General features: G+C 43.1%; 2 protein-coding genes across 3 annotated transcripts; one reads left to right on the top strand and one right to left on the bottom strand.

Moving 5' to 3' along the window:
- Positions 1-2169: 2169 nt before the first annotated feature.
- Positions 2170-20303, bottom strand: LOC132984124 (keratin, type I cytoskeletal 13-like). 2 transcript variants are annotated; one of them, XM_061050815.1, is made up of 8 exons: positions 19799-20303; positions 19575-19657; positions 19314-19470; positions 19065-19226; positions 18837-18962; positions 18460-18677; positions 9040-9048; positions 2170-2394 (listed from the first exon to the last, which is right to left on the bottom strand). In XM_061050815.1, the coding sequence occupies exons 1-8, from the start codon at positions 20279-20281 to the stop codon at positions 2292-2294; spliced, it is 1341 nt and encodes a 446-aa protein (XP_060906798.1). In that variant the 5' UTR covers positions 20282-20303; the 3' UTR covers positions 2170-2291. The 2 variants fall into 2 exon arrangements, with proteins under 2 accessions (XP_060906798.1, XP_060906791.1); XM_061050808.1 differs by lacking the exons at positions 2170-2394; positions 9040-9048 and adding an exon at positions 18117-18341 and having other exon boundaries at positions 19799-20296.
- LOC132984155 (keratin, type I cytoskeletal 13-like) lies at positions 12660-17093 on the top strand. Its single transcript, XM_061050845.1, has 7 exons — positions 12660-13044; positions 13837-13919; positions 14074-14230; positions 15236-15397; positions 15527-15652; positions 16500-16720; positions 16820-17093. Exons 1-7 carry the CDS (start codon positions 12706-12708, stop codon positions 16857-16859), a joined length of 1128 nt encoding a protein of 375 aa, XP_060906828.1. The 5' UTR covers positions 12660-12705; the 3' UTR covers positions 16860-17093.
- Positions 20304-20711: the final 408 nt, after the last annotated feature.

Raw genomic sequence — 20711 nt, 5'->3', positions numbered from 1 at the left:
TACATTGTTGCTCTGTATCTGCTAGATGCAAAAGTGTTGGCTGACATGTCTGCAAAAACAGCCACTGTACAATCTGTCAACTAATTATAGAGTTCCTCTGCCCCAGGGGAAAACAGCACTAACAGAGATTCAAGAGGCTCCCTGCCAGTTTTTCTGTCGGGCAAGCTCTCAACTTCTAAATATTGTTTCTGTAGCACACAGGAAAGGAATTCAGGTATGTCTTACACCAGTGGTTCTCAAACTATGACTCTCTGTGGTGGTATACAAAGAAATCTCCACAATATAAGAAAAAACCTGTTCAGCCTAAAACGACATTTTTTATTTTTGTCGTACTCTTATCTTATCTGTCTTGTATCTATTGGGTTGTATTTATATCAAATGTGTTTTCCCCTCTAAATTAATCTACTTTTTGCAACAAACAACAACAATAAAGTTCAACTCGATATTCCGTTATAGTTCAGTACTGAATCAACAGCAAGCAGCTGTAGGCCTACATTAACAGATATTCTGTTATTTATTGGAGTTCAGTACACAATCGGTAGCAAGCAGCTGCACATTTACATTTTTAAGCTCTGAAGCTGATGTGATTCTGCTCTCTTTTGTCGTCTTAACACTCCGCAGGAGAAAAGGCAGTTTTGCTATGTTGAACGCAGAGACTTATAATAAAGCGGCACTGTTTGCACCGAGCCTGCAGAGCGCGCGCCTGCACTCTCACGCGCTCTCTCTCTCTCTCTCTCCCGCTACCTCTCGCTCTGTGTCTCTCTCTCTCTCCCGCTACCTCTCGCTCTGTGTCTATCTCTCTCTCTCTCTCTCTCCCGCTACCTCTCGCTCTGTGTCTCTCTCTCTCTCCCGCTACCTCTCGCTCTGTGTCTATCTCTCTCTCTCGCTCTCTCTCCCGCTAGCTCTCGCTCTCTCTCTCTCTCTCCCGCTACCTCTCGCTCTGTCTCTCTCTCTCTCTCGCTCGCTCTCTCTCCCGCTACCTCTCGCTCTGTCTCTCTCTCTCTCTCTCTCCCGCTACTTCTCGCTCTCTCTCTCTCTTCCGCTACCTCTCTCTCTCTCTGTCTCTCTCTCTCGCTCGCTCTCTCTCTCTCTCTCTCTCCCGCTACCTCTCTCTCTCTCTGTCTCTCTCTTTCTCGCTCTCTCTCTCTCTCTCTCTCTCTCCCACTACCTCTCTCTCTGTCTCTCTCTCTCTCGCTCTCTCTTTCTCGCTCGTTCTCTTTCTCTCTCTCTCTCCCGCTACCTCTCGCTCTGTCAGACACGCAGCAATTTTATGAATAAATGAAAAATTAAATAAGAACAGGTCGGAAATATACTTGGGCCCAGGTATGTCTTTGTGTGGGAAACACTGGAGACTAAATATTCTCAAACAGGTTGTTGGTATAAAGTTGTCTTTTTTATTGTTCTGCACTTTTTTTGATTTGGGCAAATGTCAGAGTTGTGTGGAGTTTAATTGCCAGTTCTAGCGCTAGCCCTTAGTAGTCCTATAGTGTGGCTTCCAGAAGTCAATAATAAATAATATTATTTTTATGAATTAATTAGTCTCTTGCGTAAAATGTGTGTTGAAATAGGCCTACAGTGTATTTTAACATCTACCATAATGCTGGTACTTGGAGAGCCAAATATGTTCGGAGGTGGTAGCAGTCTAAAAAGTTTGAGAACCACTGTCTTACACACATCTTCTTCCCCCTAGTGGCCAAACTGGATTTGATCCAATTTTATGAGACCTGTTCCAGCATGTATTCAGTAGAAGTGAACTACTTGAAGTAAGCTTGACCTGTTGCCAGTCCAGGGAAACGCCCAGAGAGTCAAATCCATGCTCACATTGAAAGTGCTATTGGTACATTGTTAGAATATTTGTAGTACTCCATAGGTTTCTTTCTGAATGGTACACTCACTCTATTTGTTGGGGATGAATTCTGCAAAGTAAACATGCTGTTGTTTAAAGCTTTGTTGTAAAAACAGAACAATATCTGAGGCTCACTGGTGTCTCAGAGGAAACTGTTGATGAGAGGAGAGTGTGTTTTTAAACCTGGATTTCCCCCACTTGTACATAAAATATTTTGGAAATTTAATATAAACACTCTTGTCAGTCACATAAATCATTTTAATACCTGCCAGATACCTAGGGTAACTTTCATGACCTTTTATGAATGAACAGAACAACACAAATTAGAAGGGAGCAAACGTGCAGCTTTTTATTGCATTCACATGAGTATGTGAAGGACATTTTGGTTCAGGTGTTGTGCTTGTGGCTCTCAGTTGTTGCTCCATGTTTTGCTTCCTGAGGCAGATTAAGAGGAGGAGGTGGAGGACACCACCTTGCCATCCTTCAACTCCTCTGTGACCACTATCACCTTTGTGGTGGTGCTCCTTGAACTGCTGCCACTGGTCATACTGCAGAGGGGAGAATTACAGGGTTTGCATTAAAAATCAGTATACTGCTTCAGTTAAAAGAGCTAGTTATAGGTTAATGATGAAAGAGTTGACAGTTGTCAACAGCAAAATTACCTGCCCTCTCCGTCCAAAAGCCTCCTGTACTCTGCAATTTCCATCTCCAACCGAGTCTTGATGTCGAGCAGCATGCTGTATTCGTGGCTCTGGCCTTCGATGTCACAACGAAGCTGTTCCAGCTGGCCTTCCAGGCCGCACACCTGATTCTGGAGGCCTTGGAGCTGCATGGAGTATCGTGCCTCTGTGTCACTCAATGTGCATTCCAGAGACGCTTTCTGGAATGAGCAGGGCAAAAAGTAGAGCGGAGGAGAGAAGAAAGAGAAAGAATCAACTTAAAAACTGTATGCATGGGCATTGGGCATGCATCCTGGAAAATGTATTTTGCTGAGGATGTAACGGGTTGTGCATGAAAGGGTAAAGAAGTATTCAGTTACCATGCTTAGTTGTGATTGTAGCTCAATCTCCAGGCCGACGGAGCAAAACCGTGGCACTGACGGACCGCAGCGCGCACGGAGTATGTGTCCTATCCCCCCAAAAAAAGTGAATAGCCCAGAAATAAACCTAAAAATCTATATATTAAAGTAGTAATAAGAAATTGTACCTTTGTGTTAATTATAGCAACCTTTCTAGACAAATATATACACCTGGTTTCTAAAATGTTTTCATCTGGCTAGTGTGCAAATTTCTTCAGACAGGAGGGAATGATAAATTACGATCCAAAACTTAAATATGAAAGTATTTAAAATTGCATTTTGTTTTTGTAACCTTACCATCCATGCTGTTTGTTCAGCTTTCCGCTAAGATTTTGGGGATGAACATAGATTATCCTTTATAAAGCTGTGTCGTCATTAGAAACAAACCAGTGGCAAGTCATAGATTCTTAGCAAGGCCAGCATGATCGTTAAATTGTCCACCTATCAATGGATTGTGTAGCCACTTCTTCTCGTGTCTTCAATAACTAAAATATACAAATTATACTCCTCTCCCAGGATGTGAGGGAACAATCTCTGGGTGCGTTCGAATTGTCCCTCCTATCTCCTTTCACTATCCACTTAACCTTAACCCCAGGGAAAACGTCATAAGGTTAAGGAAATATGTTAGGAGAATTCATAAAGGACTTAGGGAAAGGCGATCTCGTTGCTCTGACAATCCGACCACATTTCCACTAGGCGACGTAATTAAATGCGACGGGCCAGCGGAGCTTAATGACGTGAGTCCGCCGTGTTGAAACTACAATGTTCCGAAAATGGACTACTAAAAGCGCATCTAAAAAACTTTCCCCTGTGCCTTCTTGCCGGTGAAATAATCCTTATTAACACAAGGTTGGGATTGAAATAAAAGCAATATAGACTACCAGGCTACAAGTAACAAAAGTGAAACTATCACATTCCTGTCCACTCAGAAATCAACATCAAACTAAGTATTTTTGATGGTATGAAATTAATTGTTACATTTATTCAAGATATAGCCTACACATAATGTTTCAAGCATACAAATGTACAACTGCACAAAGCATTCTTAAGTGATGCAATATGTTGAATAAAACATCATCTGGCTAAAAATGTCTCTTATCCAAATTCATCTTGGGCGATTTCAACCATTGCTCTCCTGAAAAAGCACTAAAAGGCTACCAGCAGTACATTACATGCAGCACCCGCCTGAGGAAGACACTGGATAAATGCTATGGTTCAGTTCCTAACGCATACAGATCTGTCGCTCTCCTCCCTCTTGGCTCTGCTGACCACCATGCCATCCTGCTTGCTCCAGCATATACTCCTGTAATAAAGAGGGTTAAGAAAGTTGTTGAGAATATCAAGCAGTGGACCAACGAAAGCATTCTTACACTACAAGGATGCTTTGAATCCACTGACTGGGATAACCTCTTAGCCCCCTCCGACAACATTAATGAGCATGTGGACACTGTTTCATCGTACATCTCCTTCTGTGTGGACAACATCATCCCCTCCAAAACAGTCACAATCTTCCCCAACAATAAACCTTGGATCACCAAAGAGCTCAAGGAGATCCTCAACAAGATGAAAAGGGTCTTCTTCACCGGCTCAGAAATGGAGAAAAAGGAGGTAAACAGAGAAGTCAAGCACGCCATAAAAACTGCCAAACTCAAGTACAAGGAAAAATTCACACAGGGGAACCTCCGCTTAGCTTGGCAGGGCCTCAAAAACATGGCTGCTGTGAACACTCCTGCTACCAACATCAAAACCATCGAGGTTGCAGGCAGCAGCTCTACTTCTCTCCCCAACGATCTCAACTCATTCTACACCAGATTTGAGAAGGACAACACCACACAGCTGGAAGAAACAGTGTCCATGTTCAACCCCAGTGACTCTGCACTCACCTTCAGCAGAGAGGATGTGGTGAGAGCCCTCAGGAGGACAAGGGAGAGCAGCTCACCTGGTCCAGACAACATAAGAGGCCGCATCCTGAGGCACTGTGCCGAGCAGCTAGGGGGCGTGTTTCAGACCCTGTTTCAGAGCTCTATAGACAGCAGCACAGTCCCCCAGCTGTGGAAACACTCTACAGTTATCCCCATCCCCATGAAAAGCCCCATAAAATCACTGAATGACCTCAGGCCTGTGGCCCTCACGTCTCTGGTGATGAAGACCATGGAGAGGATCATAAAACAACACATCATCAGAGAAACCGACTCCCAGATGGACCTGCTACAATTTGCTTATCGTGCAGGCAGAGGTGTCGATGATGCAAAAACATTCATAATAGACACCGTTCACAAACACCTGGAGCACCCCAACACCTCAGCCAGACTCCTGTTTGCAGACTTCTCCTCTGCATTCAACACCCTGCAGCCTCACATCCTGGCTGACAAACTTTCAACTTGCTTCCATCTGAACAGCCAGCTTATCCTGTGGATATTGGACTTTCTGACCAACAGATCACAGAGTGTTCTGGTCAACAACACCTTCTCCAACCTCCAACACACCTCAACTGGCTCCCCTCAGGGCTGCGTGCTCTCACATCTGCTTTTCATCCTCTACACCGATGACTGCAGAACCACACAGCCAAACTGTCACCTGGTGACGATTACCACAAACTTCTTCAGAAAATTGCAGCTAACACACGGCTAAGGAGCACAGACACCTGTACAAAGACAAAGGTGGGCTCTGTTTTGTCTAATAAGTCTACGAATGGTAGTCCTCCTTGGAACTGTCTTGGTGCTAAGCCAAAGAAGAAATCATTTCTCTGGGAAATGGGAGGACGGATAACAGGCAGAGCACAGCGAGCTGAGATATGTGATGAGACCGGCTGGCCTGCACTACCTCCCCTGCAAAGTGCCTCCTCAACCCCTGTATCAAGAGTGACACAGCCATGGACAGCTGCGAAAGGGAAGGTTAGGAACAAACCTCCCCCACAAATGAATGTGGAACTACAGAACAGATATTCCCCTCTGTTACAGAGCCCTGGATCTTCATCTGGTTCTCCATCCTCAGACACCAGGGTAAGGACTGAAAACATATCAAAAAGTAAAAGGCTACAGGGGCTTGAAACTCTGATTGTGAGTGACTTTGCTGTTAAAGATGTACAAAGGATGTGCGGTAAAAACACAGAGGTACTGTGTTTTCCCAGAGGTATGGTCTCGGATTTAGCAGAAAGGATCCTGCATATTGTGGCTGAACACCCGACTGTGAAGAATGTCATACTACACATTGGGTCAAATGATGTCACAAAACAACAATCTGAAGTCTTGAAGCAGGACTTCACTGGTCTGCTGAAGATGGTCAGCCCCTTGGATGTGGATGTGTTTATCAGCGGCCCCATACCACCAGTCAGAAGAGCAGAGGAGAGATTCAGCAGGTTGTTGAATAACTGGCTTACAACTGCATGAAATGCCCATTCAGTGAATTCTATTAACAATTTTAACATTTTCTGGGAACGCAGACATCTTTTTAAGGCAGATGGATTTTGCCTGAACATGTCAGGGGTGAAACTGTTCACCTCTAACCTATTTTACTCCCTGCCTCAAACATCAGTTCTCTCTGCCAAGGACAAGAGACAAAAGAAAACAGCTTTCAAGAAAGACAAAACACAGCGTGATGGAAACCTTCGTCAAGAATCACGTCTGCCAGTATCTGAGGAGAGACCTAAAGAGGAGAGACATCGGAACCAAGAGGAGGGGTCTCCATCCACCTTCGACCCCCTCACCATCACCAACACCTCTGAAGTCTCACCGCCCTTGCACCCTCGAACCCCGATCAGATCATCATCTTCCTCCCTAATCACCCTATCTCCCTCCTCCCCCCACCTGGAGTTCACTGACCAGATGAAGGAGCTGGTCAATGCTGGATTAAAAAGTACCCCCCGCCCTTCTCCCTTTTTCTCTTCTATAAAAACCTGACGGCGCCCACCATCGCCCATTCCGAGACGGCTCTCACCCCCCTGTCCCTCCGCGGGTGCGTCATGTTTCGTCTCCTCAGCTTGATAAGGATGAAATGCAGAACATTCAGAGGTCAAACTGATGTGTTTTGGGTCCAGGCTGCAAGGATATCAGCAGTCATGACTCTCTCCAGGATAAGCCGGGGGCCCTGCATGTCAGTAGGTTCCAAAATCTCTGTGATGATAGGTAATAGAAGAATAAAGGGGACTCTGCCAAGAAACAAAAGGCAGTTTTGTGATTTTGCAAACTTGTCAAACTTAGCATCCATTCCTTTTGAGCCACAACCTGTCCCAAAAACGTTAGCAGATGAAGCTTCCCTAAAGCCGGCTCTACTAAACATTAGATCACTGGCAGGGAAATCATTTTTAATCAATGATTTTATTATTGAGCACAAGCTTGATTTTATGTTTTTAACTGAAACTTGGTTAGATCAAAATAACAGTGCAGCTGTTCTTATCGAGTCAACCCCTCCCAACTTCAGTTTTGTAAGTGAGACTAGAGTGCATAAGAGAGGAGGAGGAGTTGCAGTTTTGTTTAATGATTCCTTCCAATGTAAGCAATTATCTTTTGGAAATGTTGCTTCTTTTGAATACGTGGCCCTTCAGTCCACCCCCAGAGCCATGTTCCTAAATATTTACAGGCCACCTAAATACTGTGCAAACTTTTTCGATGATTTCACTGAACTGCTGTCTGTGATCTGTATTGACTTTGACTGTGTTATTATTGTTGGTGATTTTAACATCCATGTTGATAACCCCCAGGACAGGGGGACTAAAGAACTGTTTCACACTCTTGATAGCTTTGGGCTGACTCAGCACGTGACAGAGCCCACACATAACAGAGGGCACACTCTGTACTTAATCATCTCCAAGGGCTTGGACATCTCCAAGGTTGTTGTTTCAGATGTTGCCCTCTCTGATCACTCCTGTGTTTTATTTGAGAGTACTATGTCAGTGTACAAAAGTATTCAAACAAAAGTGATCACAAAACGGTGTATCACCAGTGAAATATTTAACCAGGTTTTCTCTTCCACAGTTGCCCTGTCCTGGGGCTCAGTCAGTGAGTTGGTAGATAACTTCAATTCTAAAATCACAAATGTTATTGATTCCATTGCTCCCACTAAGGTGAACGTTGTCTCTGGTAAGAGAAAATCTCCATGGAGAAATTCGACACTGGTAAGAAACGGAAAAAGAGATTGTCGAAAAGCTGAACGCAGGTGGCGTAAAACTAATCTCCAGATTCATTATGACATGTACAAAGAGAGACTTCACCCTTATAATTCACAACTGAGGAATGCAAGGCAATCTTTCTTCTCTGACATCATCACCAGAAACAATAATAATGCTCTTGCCCTGTTTGCTACTGTCGACAGGCTAACAAACCCTCCTGTGTCAACAGCATCTGAATTTCATTCTACCAGGGCCTGTAATACATTTTCCACCTTCTTTACTGAAAAAATCCAGAAAATTAGACAAACTGTCAGTAACTCATCATCAGGATCAGGATATGTGCTGTGTCCATTTAAAACCAACTTAAGCACCATGACACAATTTAATTCCTCCTCCTGCTGTCTTGATATTCTGCAAACAGGTTTTTTCAAAAAAGTCTCCCAAGTCATGGCTCCAGATCTGTTACAAATTGTAAATTTGTCTCTTCTCTCAGATGTCTTCCCACAGGCCCTGAAAACAGCAGTCATCAAGCCACTATTAAAAAAGAACAATCTAGGAAAGTCAAAAATGAGCAATTACAGGCCTATATCAAATCTTCCTTTTTTAAGTAAAATAATCGAAAAAGCTGTTTTTCAACAGTTAAATAACTTCTTGACATTGAGCGACTGTTTCGATGTCTTCCAGTCAGATTTCAGACAAAATCACAGCACTGAGACAGCTCTAGTTAAAGTGTTTAATGACATCCGTTTAAACACAGACAGTGGCAGAACCTCAGTCTTAGTTTTACTTGATCTCAGTGCTGCGTTCGACACAGTTGACCACAACATATTACTCGACCAACTGGAAAACTTGGTGGGAGTTTCTGGCACAGTACTAAACTGGTTTGAATCCTACTTAAAGGACAGGGACTTCCTCGTATCTATAGGTAACTTCAAATCTGAGCAAACAAAAATGACTTGTGGAGTTCCCCAAGGTTCCATTCTGGGGCCTCTTCTGTTTAACCTCTACATGCTCCCACTAGCTCAGATTATAAAAAACAATAAAATAAGTTATCATAACTACGCAGATGACACACAAATATATATTACAATGTAGCCAGGCAACCATGGTCCCATAAAAGCACTGGGTAAATGCATAGAACAAATCAATGAGTGGATGTGCAAAAAATTTCTCCAGCTAAACAAAGACAAAACTGAGGTTGTTGTTTTTGGAGTAAAGGAGGAGCGACTAAGAGTCAGCAATCAGCTTCAGTCAGTAAGACTTAAAACCACAGACCAGGCAAGAAGTCTGGGCATAGTGATGGACTCAGACCTCAATTTTAAAAACCACATTAAGACAATTACAAAGTCAGCCTACTATCACCTGAAGAACATATCAAGAATTAGAGGACTTATGTCCCAGCAGGACCTGGAAAAACTTGTCCATGCTTTTATCTTCAGTCGTCTTGATTACTGCAACAGTGTCTTTACAGGTCTGCCTAAAAAATCAGTCAGACAACTGCAGCTGATCCAGAACGCTGCTGCTAGAGTCCTCACCAAAACCAAGAAAATGGATCACATCAGTCCAGTTCTGAGGTCTTTACATTGGCTCCCAGTCTGCCAGAGAATAGACTTTAAAATCATGTTGCTGGTTTATAAAGCGCTTAAAGGTTTAGGGCCAAAATACATTAGTGACCTCCTGATTAATTACGAACCATCTAGACCGCTCAGGCCGTCTGGGACAGGTCTGCTCTCTGTCCCCAGAATCAGAACTCAACACGGAGAAGCAGCGTTCAGTTTCTATGCTCCTTATATCTGGATCAAACTCCCAGAAAACTGCAGGTCTGCTGAAACTATCAGCTCTTTTAAATCGAGGTTGAAGACACACCTGTTTACAGCTGCGTTTCATTAAACAATTTTAATAAGATTTAAAATTTTAACTCTGCACTGTAACTTTGAACTCTTTTTATATTTTTACTTCATTTATTTCAATTAATTTCATTTGACTTATTTTTATTTGAACATATGTTCAGATTTAATAATTCCATGTTCTATTTTAATGTTTCTTTTCTTTCTTCTGTCATGATGTTTTTGATGTCTTGTGTGAAGCACTTTGAATTGCCTTGTTGTTGAAGTGTGTTATATAAATAAACTTGCCTTGCCTTGTTCCCAGGGCTGTCCAGCTCCTCAACTCCTAACGGCCCCCCCCCCCAAAAAAAACAAAAAACAGACACCAACACCTCTCACCCAATGCAGACTCTTAGCTGTGAACTTTGCTGTTTTACTTCCTTTATGTTTGCGATGCACCTTAACAGCCTCTGCTTTATCTGGTCTCATGCACTACATCACTGAATGGCATTAGTTACTTCTGATGGATGATACTACATAGCGACCACTATCATCAGTGTGTGAAAGGGTGTGAATGGGTGTGTGTGACCTGCAGTGTAAAAGCGCTTTGAGTAGTTGGAAGACTAGAAAAGCGCTATATAAGCTCAAGTCCATTTATATATATCAATATTCATACAGTTCTGGTTACTTTATTCCTGTTGTTCTTATCCATCATTGCACTACGGTCACTTTATTTATCTCATATTTACCTTTATAGTTATATTGTATATATTAGTTCTGTTGTTCCATTTTTCACAATGCACCTTATAACTTCTCATTTAGTTTTGCCTACTTGCATATAGCTCTGTATATATATATTTATTTCTCATTTACTGCACATAGTTCTGTTTACATCTGTTTACATCAGTCAGTCGGATCACTGTCCACTTATATCTACTCTTTTTATATTTTGTATTTTAAGTTAAGTTTAAGCTTTAAGTTGTATTTAAATTGACACTTTATATTTAGGTTAAAATGTTTCGTCTACCTGCACTGTTGTTATTTTACTGCTATGTGTGCTTTTGAATTGCCCCCCGGGGACAAATCGTTTTTTGAATTGAATTGAATTCCTTACATGATCTGTGTCACTTTACGGTCACCGTTAATGTTCGTGAACATTCGGATGCGCAACTCGCTTTAAATGATGCGGCCGCAAGGAATTGTGGGGTGGCATATCTCATCTCCTTTGGTAAAGGATGGTCCAGTGCTATCCTATGCTAAATGAGGTTATAAAGGAAGCATTGACCCACCTTTCCTTAGCTTTTAGAGAATTTGAAAGGCTCTTATCATGGCCGCCACTTAAATGCTTCCGGGTCATTTCACTCAGTTAGGAACCTTCCTAAGCAAAAATTACAATTCGAATGCACCCTCTATCTTCTCACAGAGGTTGGTGAAGGACTCAGCTCAGTGCAGAGTCAGGTGTGTTTGTGGCTGATTGGCCGCGATTAAAACCAGGTGTGGAGAACGTATATATACTCTTGGACTTCAGTTCTCTGTGCTGACTCATTATCTCACCTTCAGAGGTAGTGAGAGGTTCTTCCTGTGGTTTCTCTTGTTGTCTGTGTGTGCATAAACACAAACGAATACCGTTCTGTGTGTGTGTCTGTCCATTGCTAGTCTCTCAGTGAATAACTTGGGGTGGTTTTGTTGATATACCCCAGCCTTTTGTGTTGACTAGTAAGGCCTCCCTGGGTAACTTTCAGACACCCCTGTGTCCCACTTCCCCCTTTCCTGACACAGTGGAAGAGGAGAAATTCAGAATGTTACCCAACCCAGTTTGACGCTTTCTCAATTGATCGTCCCGTTCAATTTCATTAGTCAAGTCTCAGCGTTTTATCTCTTATCCTGCCCTGTATAATCTTAGAGGAAAATCCCTTTCTTCCTCATTTAACTTGGCTGTAGAACCTTTTTTTTGTCGTATTTGATGGACACTGTTACATAACCAGAGCACAACTCCCCACAGAAGATTTAGGAAGAACAAAACTAAGAATACTGTTATTAAGCACATTTACCATCAGGAACATTACATCTCAATCAATATCAGGTCTGTTTGAGGTTATGAGACTCCGAGGACTTAGCCTTGTACAAATAACTTTGTGAAATTGAAGTCTGTGTCGGATATTTCTAATTCAAACTAGACATACAGAACCACGTGTTCTGCTGACTTTGCTTTTTGTCTTCACTTGCATCTCTGGGAAAGTAAATGAAAAACACCTGACTTTGATACAAGTCTAAATCTTAATTAACACAATATTGAACATGTTGCTTGAAACCCTGTGTGACAGAAATTACCTAAGCTATCTTAGAAATGCCTTGTGTTACACCTTTGACCTCAGGTTTCACTGAGGTGAAATTGTTGCTGGTATGTGCCATTTCTGTCACCGCTGTGAGTGAAAATTTTACAAGATAATTGCACACACAACACTTCTATATGAATGCAACATTTGAAGCTATACGTTTTCAAACTAGGAAAGCTATGGATTTAGACCACTGAAAGTTAAATGCTCTTGAAAAAAGGGAACCGAAGACTATTCAAAGAATGTCCTTTCTATGATAGACCATAAAATGTGGAATCACAAGTTCTACCTGAAAAAGGTGGGTGAACCCCTACACACCCCTCACCACACCCGTGCTGATGGAGAGATTGCATAGAGGAGTCGGGGGGAAAACCTGCTGGCCGCATTCTTTTCTTTCAACTGCTCCTCCTGGCCCATCCCACTCTGCTGTGCATGGTGACTATATAACCACGGAGGCCAAAGTGACAACTCCAACTGCAGATCAACTCCAGGTCAACCTCCAAACCTCCAGCATGTCTTTCAGCACCAGATCCTACGGTCAGAAGACCATGAGTGTCTATGGTGGAGCAGGCGGCCATGGCACCCGCATCTCCTCCTCCCAGATGAACTTTGCACCATCTGCAAGAGGCTTCAACCTGTCTGATGGCCTGGACCTCCACGTTGGGGCCAACGAGAAGGCCACCATGCAGAACCTGAACGACCGTCTTGGCTCCTACCTGGAGAAGGTGCGCACCCTGGAGAAGGAGAACGACCGCCTGGACAAGCAGATCAGAGACTGGTACCAGTCCAGAACTGTCATCTGCCATGACTACAGCCGCTACTTTGTCATCATCGAAGACCTGAAGGACAAGGTAAGAGAAAACAGACACACATGGTTGATTTCTGAGTTAAACCTTCACATTGAGGGTGTATAGTTCTAAGCTAGTTTGTATTGCATTTGGAGCTTTGACAGTTAAAATATTAGCTTAAGAATCAGGAAACCCATCAGTGACATGTGACAAGAAGCCCCCCTTATCAGGAAGCAAATAACACAAACACAGAGCGTAACATGCTTATTATCAAAGCTGTCATACCACATCCATTCCTGTGCATCACAACCTGCTGTCAGTGTTCAGAGATGTAGAGATAATTAAACAAGGAAACAACTGTGTAAACAACTGATGACAAATGAAGTAAAACATTTTCACAGTTGAACATCTTGTCCACTAAAAAGGTTTGTTGGATGCCTTTTGTGAAACAAATACAACCATGTTATTTTGAGAGAATTATTTTGTAATAAATGACTTACATTACCATTTTTTTGAGTGGTGTATTTATGTTTATGTTTAAATTAAAGTTTTTTTCGTCATGTTTTTTTGTCACTTTAGGAACGTAATTATCCACCTGAGAAACATTCCTCCTGAGTACATTTTTGAACAACTAATTAAGAAACTAAACTCCAAGAAATATTTTCACTTTTATTAAATGTCCACCGCTGTGGAAGTCAGCATATGACATATTTCATAAATCACAAGTCTAAATCCCTGTCAGTCTTTTAAAATGTGTCATATCTGAGAGGTTGCTTTGGGCAGTAAACTGTTTAAAGACAGGCAGAACTTTTTTTCTAACTTGTATCTCTGTGTCTGTGTTTTTGTCCTCATCAGATCCGTATTGCCTCCAGGCTCAACGCCAAGACAGTCCTGGACATCGACAACGCAAAACTTGCTGCTGATGACTTCAAAATGAAGTATGTGTATTTTCTGTATCCTCTTGCTTCTGTACCTATTTGCTCGACCACTTCGGCAGGACTTTACATGAAGCATGATCTCATGTCTCTCTGACCACTTTTAATCCTACCCACACTGATGAAAAACACTCTGACCTGTCCACCCTGTCCTCAGGTATGAGAACGAGCTGGCCATGAGGATGGCTGTGGAGGCAGACATTGCTGGACTGAAGAGGGTGCTGGATGAGCTGAACATGGCCAGGATGGATCTGGAGAGTCAGTATGAGGCCCTGAAGGAAGAGCTCATCATGCTGAAGAGGAACCACGAAGAGGTGAGGAGTGTAGTAAACAGGCAGGAGTGCTGCACCCATTTAACTAACGCAAGGTTTGTTGATGGCAGTTTGAATGGAGCTAAACCTACGACTTATCATCTATCAACACCCCTCAAACAGATCCTACACTCAGCCCACACCCACTTTGTGTATATACTTAACCTGAAAGTATGGTACTACGCCAGTGATTAATCAAACTCATCATCATTCATCTTTTCAGCAGCAGAGACCTAAACAGAGCAGCTGTTCACTGGGAGACCGAGTTGTCACCGTCCATTACAGCCATCTATTGTGGCCTAACCTGGTCATTATTTGCACACTAAAATGCCCTCCGCCTTATCTCTGATAACGCAGAGGAAATTCAATGTTAGGTTGATGTTTTGATAAACAGGGCTGCTGCCTTTTCCCGTTTCCCAGAACTGGCCCTCTCCACTCTGCACACTTCCTTCAATTCTTCTTTTTCCATTCTTCCTCCATTAGATCATTGCTTCTGTTTGTCTGACACAAGCTCACTTACACTGACACCATGCACACACATGCACACACACACACACACACACACACACACACGCACACACATGCGCACACACACACACACACACACACACGCACACACATGTGCACACACACACACACACACACACACACACGCACACACACACACATGCACACACACACACACACACACACACATGCACACACATGCACACACACACACACACACACACACACACACACACACACACACACACATGCACACACATGCACACACACACACACACACACACACACACACACACATGCACACACACACGCACACACACACACACACACACACACACACACACACACATGCACACAGTTAAAAGAACGATTACAGAACCCAAAACTTTGAGTGCAACACACTTAAAAGAGAAGCCATCAAGAAGTAATAAATCATTAATAGATCATTTCAAGTTGATGTACTTGTTGACTGACTGGATTGTTGTTGTTTGCTGCCTGCAGGAGATGGTTCTGCTGAGGAGCCAGATGGGCGGACAGGTCAATGTGTCCGTGGATGCTTCTCCTTCTGTAGACCTGAACAAGGTGATGTCGGAGATCAGGGATCACTATGAGTCTGCCATCGGCAAGAACCGCAAGGAGCTCGAGTCATGGTACCAGTCCAAGGTGAGATTACATGACTGCGTAGAATACTGATTACTTTTAAAGATTAAACATCTATTTTATTTATGGTGATATGTCTGTGCCTGTGACTGTTGGGTAACCCATGACATGCTATTTCTCTGCTCTGCCCAGATTGCTGGTATTGAACAGGAAGTGAGGGTACAGACAGAGACCCTGACATCATCCCACACAGAGATTAAGAATCTGAAGAGTACCCTCCAGAGGCTTCAGATTGAACTGCAATCCCATCTGAGCATGGTATGTCAACATAAAAATGTATAACAATAAACATTTAGTATCTTTTTAATTAAAATATAGACTGTCCAAAACATGGACATAGTCTCAGTGACATCACCCCTCGTCTCCAACTAACTTTCTGCTAGTCTAGAAAAAGAAAAATAGGTGGAGCTGAATGAACCTTGGTTGCTAGCTACACACTGTCAGTCAAATCAGCCACGCCCCTAATTAAGCCTAAATATGCATTACTCCAAGCCTTACTATAATCAGAACAGATTATAGAACAGAACCATGCTGTAAAAATATTTATCTCTGCTGTAAAAAATGGGCATTTTAATAAAGGGCCTAATGGGGATTCCTTGGCTTTTGGGCATAGGCTGTAAAAAAACATAGACGTACTCTCAGTGGTGTCACCAATTGGTTTCTAAAGCCAAATGATAGCAGTCACCATATTGGAAAAGCTGTCTCAAAGTAGCTTTCAGTCAGCCTAGCACCAGGAAAAGAGCTGAGGTAAGCCTCCTAGCAAACAGCTACAATGCACCCACCCGTCACTCAGATAAGCAAGACCAGACAGATGAATTACATACCCGATATATTACTCCACATCTTTACATTAGATATGAATTAACACATATCAAGCAGGTTTTAGCCTATCTTAGCAGTTAGCATAAAGACTTAAATGCATGCTCCAAGATGGCAAGAGTCTAAAAGTAGCGCAGAGAATAAAGAACGCAGCACCACATGCTAGTTTAATGCTCACATCCACATGCCTTGCAGCAGATTTTACTAGGAACAGCCGATTACAAGCGTCAAGTAACATCTTTTGAGTTCTATTCAACCCAATAATCTCATCCTCCTACCACAACAGAAAGCGTCACTGGAGGGCACCCTTGCAGAGACTCAGGCCCGCTACGCTGCACAGCTAGGAAGTCTCCAGAACATGGTCACAAGCCTGGAGACTCAGCTATCCCAGCTTCACTCCAACATCGCCAGCAACAAGCAGGAGTACGACATGCTGCTGGACCTCAAGACCCGACTGGAGATGGAGATCGCAGAGTACAGGAGGTTGCTGGATGGGGAGGATGAGAGGTGAGACTTGACGGCGTCGCACAAGACATTGAATGAAACATGTAAAAATGCCTGAGACTAATGTGTTCTCTTTTCTTTTCTTTTTTTCGCTTATATCAGCACAAAGCAAGGTAAGACAATTCTCACACACCTGGTTTGATCATTAAATGACTACTTAAGTTTTGGATTGCTTTTAAAGAAAGGTATGAGATTTGCTCACGATTGTTGTTTCTTTTATTCTTCAGTGGTCACAAAGGTCATCACAGTGGTGGAGACAGTTGTGGATGGAAAGGTGGTCACCAGCAGCAAGACCGTTGATGTGGACGTTGATGAGATTGAGGGATAAACTTCAAGTTACAGCAAAAATCAATAAAGATCATGTAGTTGAACTAAACTTTCCTGTCTCGTACTTTTCCATTTGTGTGTTTTTTAATCAGCATGACTTGAGTTTTAACAGATTAAAGATACCGTTAGACAATTATCAGACAATTCTACACTTAAAGGGCTCTATATATTTACCCCTTTAGCTGCTAGTTTTTGCATAATGGAAGATTTACTTTGTAGTTCTGTCTAACTACTTGTACAAAACAAGCCCTTGGCTGTTGAAGAACATTTTATGTCTAAAGACCCAATTATTGAAGCACTTATATTAATGTGGATATGGCTGAAATAGGATTACATTGTTGCTCTGTATCTGCTAGATGCAAAAGTGTTGGCTGACATGTCTGCAAAAACAGCCACTGTACAATCTGTCAACTAATTATAGAGTTCCTCTGCCCCAGGGGAAAACAGCACTAACAGAGATTCAAGAGGCTCCCTGCCAGTTTTTCTGTCGGGCAAGCTCTCAACTTCTAAATATTGTTTCTGTAGCACACAGGAAAGGAATTCAGGTATGTCTTACACACATATTCTGCCCTCTAGTGGCCAAACTGGATTTGATCCAATTTTATGAGACCTGTTCCAGCATGTATTCAGTAGAAGTGAACTACTTGAAGTAAGCTTGACCTGTTGCCAGTCCAGGGAAACGCCCAGAGAGTCAAATCCATGCTCACATTGAAAGTGCTATTGGTACATTGTTAGAATACTTGTAGTACTCCATAGGTTTCTTTCTGAATGGTACACTCACTATTTGTTGGGGATGAATTCTGCAAAGTAAACATGCTGTTGTTTAAAGCTTTGTTGTAAAAACAGAACAATATCTGAGGCTCACTGGTGTCTCAGAGGAAACTGTTGATGAGAGGAGAGTGTGTTTTTAAACCTGGATTTCCCCCACTTGTACATAAAATATTTTGGAAATTTAATATAAACACTCTTTTCAGTCACATAAATCCTTTGTAATACCTGCCAGATACCTAGGGTAACTTTCATGACATGATAATAAAATATGACCTTTTATGAATGAACAGAACAACACAAATTAGAAGGGAGCAAACGTGCAGCTTTTTATTGCATTCACATGAGTATGTGAAGGACATTTTGGTTCAGGTGTTGTGCTTGTGGCTCTCAGTTGTTGCTCCATGTTTTGCTTCCTGAGGCAGATTAAGAGGTGGTGGTGGAGGACACCACCTTGCCATCCTTCAACTCCTCTGTGACCACTATCATCTTTTTGGTGGTGCTCCTTGAACTGCTGCCACTGGTCATACTGCAGAGGGGAGAATTACAGGGTTTGCATTAAAAATCAGTATACTGCTTCAGTTAAAAGAGCTAGTTATAGGTTAATGATGAAAGAGTTGACAGTTGTTCTTTGAAAGCAAAATTACCTGCCCTCTCCGTCCAAAAGCCTCCTGTACTCTGCAATTTCCATCTCCAACCGAGTCTTGACGTCGAGCAGCATGCTGTATTCTTGGCTCTGGCGTTCGATGTCACAACGAAGCTGTTCCAGCTGGCCTTCCAGGCTGCACACCTGATTCTGGAGGCCTTGGAGCTGCATGGAGTATCGTGCCTCTGTGTCACGCAATGTGCATTCCAGAGACGCTTTCTGGAATGAGCAGGGCAAAAAGTAGAGCGGAGGAGAGAAGAAAGAGAAAGAATCAACTTAAAAACTGTATGCATGGGCATTGGGCATGCATCCTGGAAAATGTATTTTGCTGAGGATGTAACGGGTTGTGCATGAAAGGGTAAAGAAGTATTCAGTTACCATGCTTAGTTGTGATTGTAGCTCGATCTCCAGGCCCTGCACCGTACGGCGGATCTCAGTGATTTCTGACTTGGACGTTTGGAGAGTTTCTGTGCTGCTTGCCACCTCCTTGTTCAGTTCCTCTGACTGCAGGGGACAAAAGATATAACCAGTGTCAGATGAAACTACTTAATTTTTCAGAGACAGCCGTAGCAGGTTACTGTTACCAGTGTGTTGGTGTTCTCTCACCTTTGTTTGGAACCAGTTTTGAAGTTCTTTCTGGTTCTTGAGAGCTGAAGCCTCGTACTGCTCACGGATCTCAGCCATAATGGCGGACAGGTCTTCCTGTGGTTTTGCATCCACCTCCACGTTGATCTGTCCACTCATCTGGTTCCTCATGGCTGCCAATTCCTGTGGATTAAAAGCAGTTTATTAAGGGATGGATGTTTGTTGATTTGTTAATTGCAGATCCAGTCACATCACTGTTTGCTACCTTACCTCCTCGTGGTTCTTTCTGAGGAAGATCAGCTCCTCCTTCAGGCCCTCTATCTGCATCTCCAGGTCTGATCTGCTCAGTGTCAGCTCATCCAACAGTCTCTTGAGACCGGCGATGTCTGCTTCCACTGATTGACGCATGGCAAGCTCATTCTCATACCTTTGTGGAAGAAGGGAGCAGATATTGTCATTTTAACATTCATTTACTGCCACAGTTTACATTCTTCTTTGTTTCAGACTTTACTGTCTCATCCTGACACTCACTTGGTTCGGAAGTCGTCTGCTGCCAGTTTTGCGTTGTCAATAGACAGATAGATGCCTGCATTGACACTGGTAGCATCCTGGATCTGTGTGATGAAAAAAAGTTTAAACAACAAATAAGAAGGGGTGCATGTAGAACAATGAAAAAAGTGATTACAGTTTCAATGCATCATTTTGGAAATACCTCTCTGATAGTTGCATTTCTCATTCAAGGTCATGTTACATACCTTTCCCTGCAGGTCTGCGATGGTGGCCTCAAAAGCTGAGTAGTCACGGGAAATGGGGGAGGTCTTGCTCTCCAAGAACTGGCGGATCTTCAGCTCCAGCTCTGCATTGGCCTTCTCAAGGCTGCGCACCTTCTCCAGGTAAGAGGCCAGGCGGTCGTTCAGGTTCTGCATGGTGGCCTTCTCATTGGTCCCGATATCCATGCTCTCACCTCCACCATAGCCTCCGCCACCAACAGAGTAACTGTAACTGCTGATGCTGCCACCTCCACCTCCACCTCCACCTCCACCTCCACCTCCATACCCACCGAAACCCATGGAGGCACCGGAGATTTTTGTTCCACCGCCACCTGCACCACCATACATACTTGAGGCATATGACCTCCGCATCATGCCTCCACTTCCACCTCCACCTCCACCTCCACCCATGCATCCATAATTTCCATATCCAGAACTGCGTATGGAATAAGATTTCATTGAGTTCATTGTGAAGATTTCTCAGGAGGTTTGCCTGCCTTGGAGAGAATGAGATGGACTGAGATGCAGAGCTCTACCTTTTTCCCCTTTTTATGCTGCTCAAGGCTGCAGCTGCTGGCTCTGCTGTGGGAGGGGGCGTGTAGGGCTGGAGGGAGGAGCATTACCTAAAATGGTTGATCTACCCCACCCATCGCACACACACACACACACACACACACACACACACACACGGTACATTTTATGCAACAATAAGAGGAATTAACGGGGCTAAACTCAAAACTATTCTCTAAAGCAATTTCAGTAATTCGTTCCAACCTCACAGCTACCTGAAGACCTCATAGAAAACATCATTATTCTGTTTGTCCTCCTTATTCTCTGGCTCCAGAATAATATCCCTGACGACAGAGCATACACTTGAGCCTTTACCTTTTATTTCTGT

This window comes from Labrus mixtus, chromosome 2 (genome assembly GCF_963584025.1).
Source record: "Labrus mixtus chromosome 2, fLabMix1.1, whole genome shotgun sequence".
NCBI lineage: Eukaryota > Metazoa > Chordata > Actinopteri > Labriformes > Labridae > Labrus > Labrus mixtus.
Note: the sequence above shows the minus strand (reverse complement) of the source record. Positions and strands in the feature narration are given on the sequence as shown.

Excerpts from the sequence above, each read along its gene's own strand:
- LOC132984155 (XM_061050845.1), top strand. The coding sequence starts at position 12,706 with ATGTCTTTCAGCACCAGATCCTACGGTCAGAAGACCATGAGTGTCTAT. Across the intron at positions 13,045-13,836 it reads TCGAAGACCTGAAGGACAAG|ATCCGTATTGCCTCCAGGCT; the intron begins GTAAGAGAAAAC and ends TGTCCTCATCAG. Across the intron at positions 16,721-16,819 it reads CTGGATGGGGAGGATGAGAG|CACAAAGCAAGGTAAGACAA; the intron begins GTGAGACTTGAC and ends CGCTTATATCAG.
- LOC132984124 (XM_061050815.1), bottom strand. The coding sequence starts at position 20,281 with ATGAACTCAATGAAATCTTATTCCATACGCAGTTCTGGATATGGAAAT. Across the intron at positions 19,471-19,574 it reads GCAGACGACTTCCGAACCAA|GTATGAGAATGAGCTTGCCA; the intron begins GTGAGTGTCAGG and ends TCTTCCACAAAG. Across the intron at positions 19,227-19,313 it reads TCAGAAAGAACCACGAGGAG|GAATTGGCAGCCATGAGGAA; the intron begins GTAAGGTAGCAA and ends TTTAATCCACAG.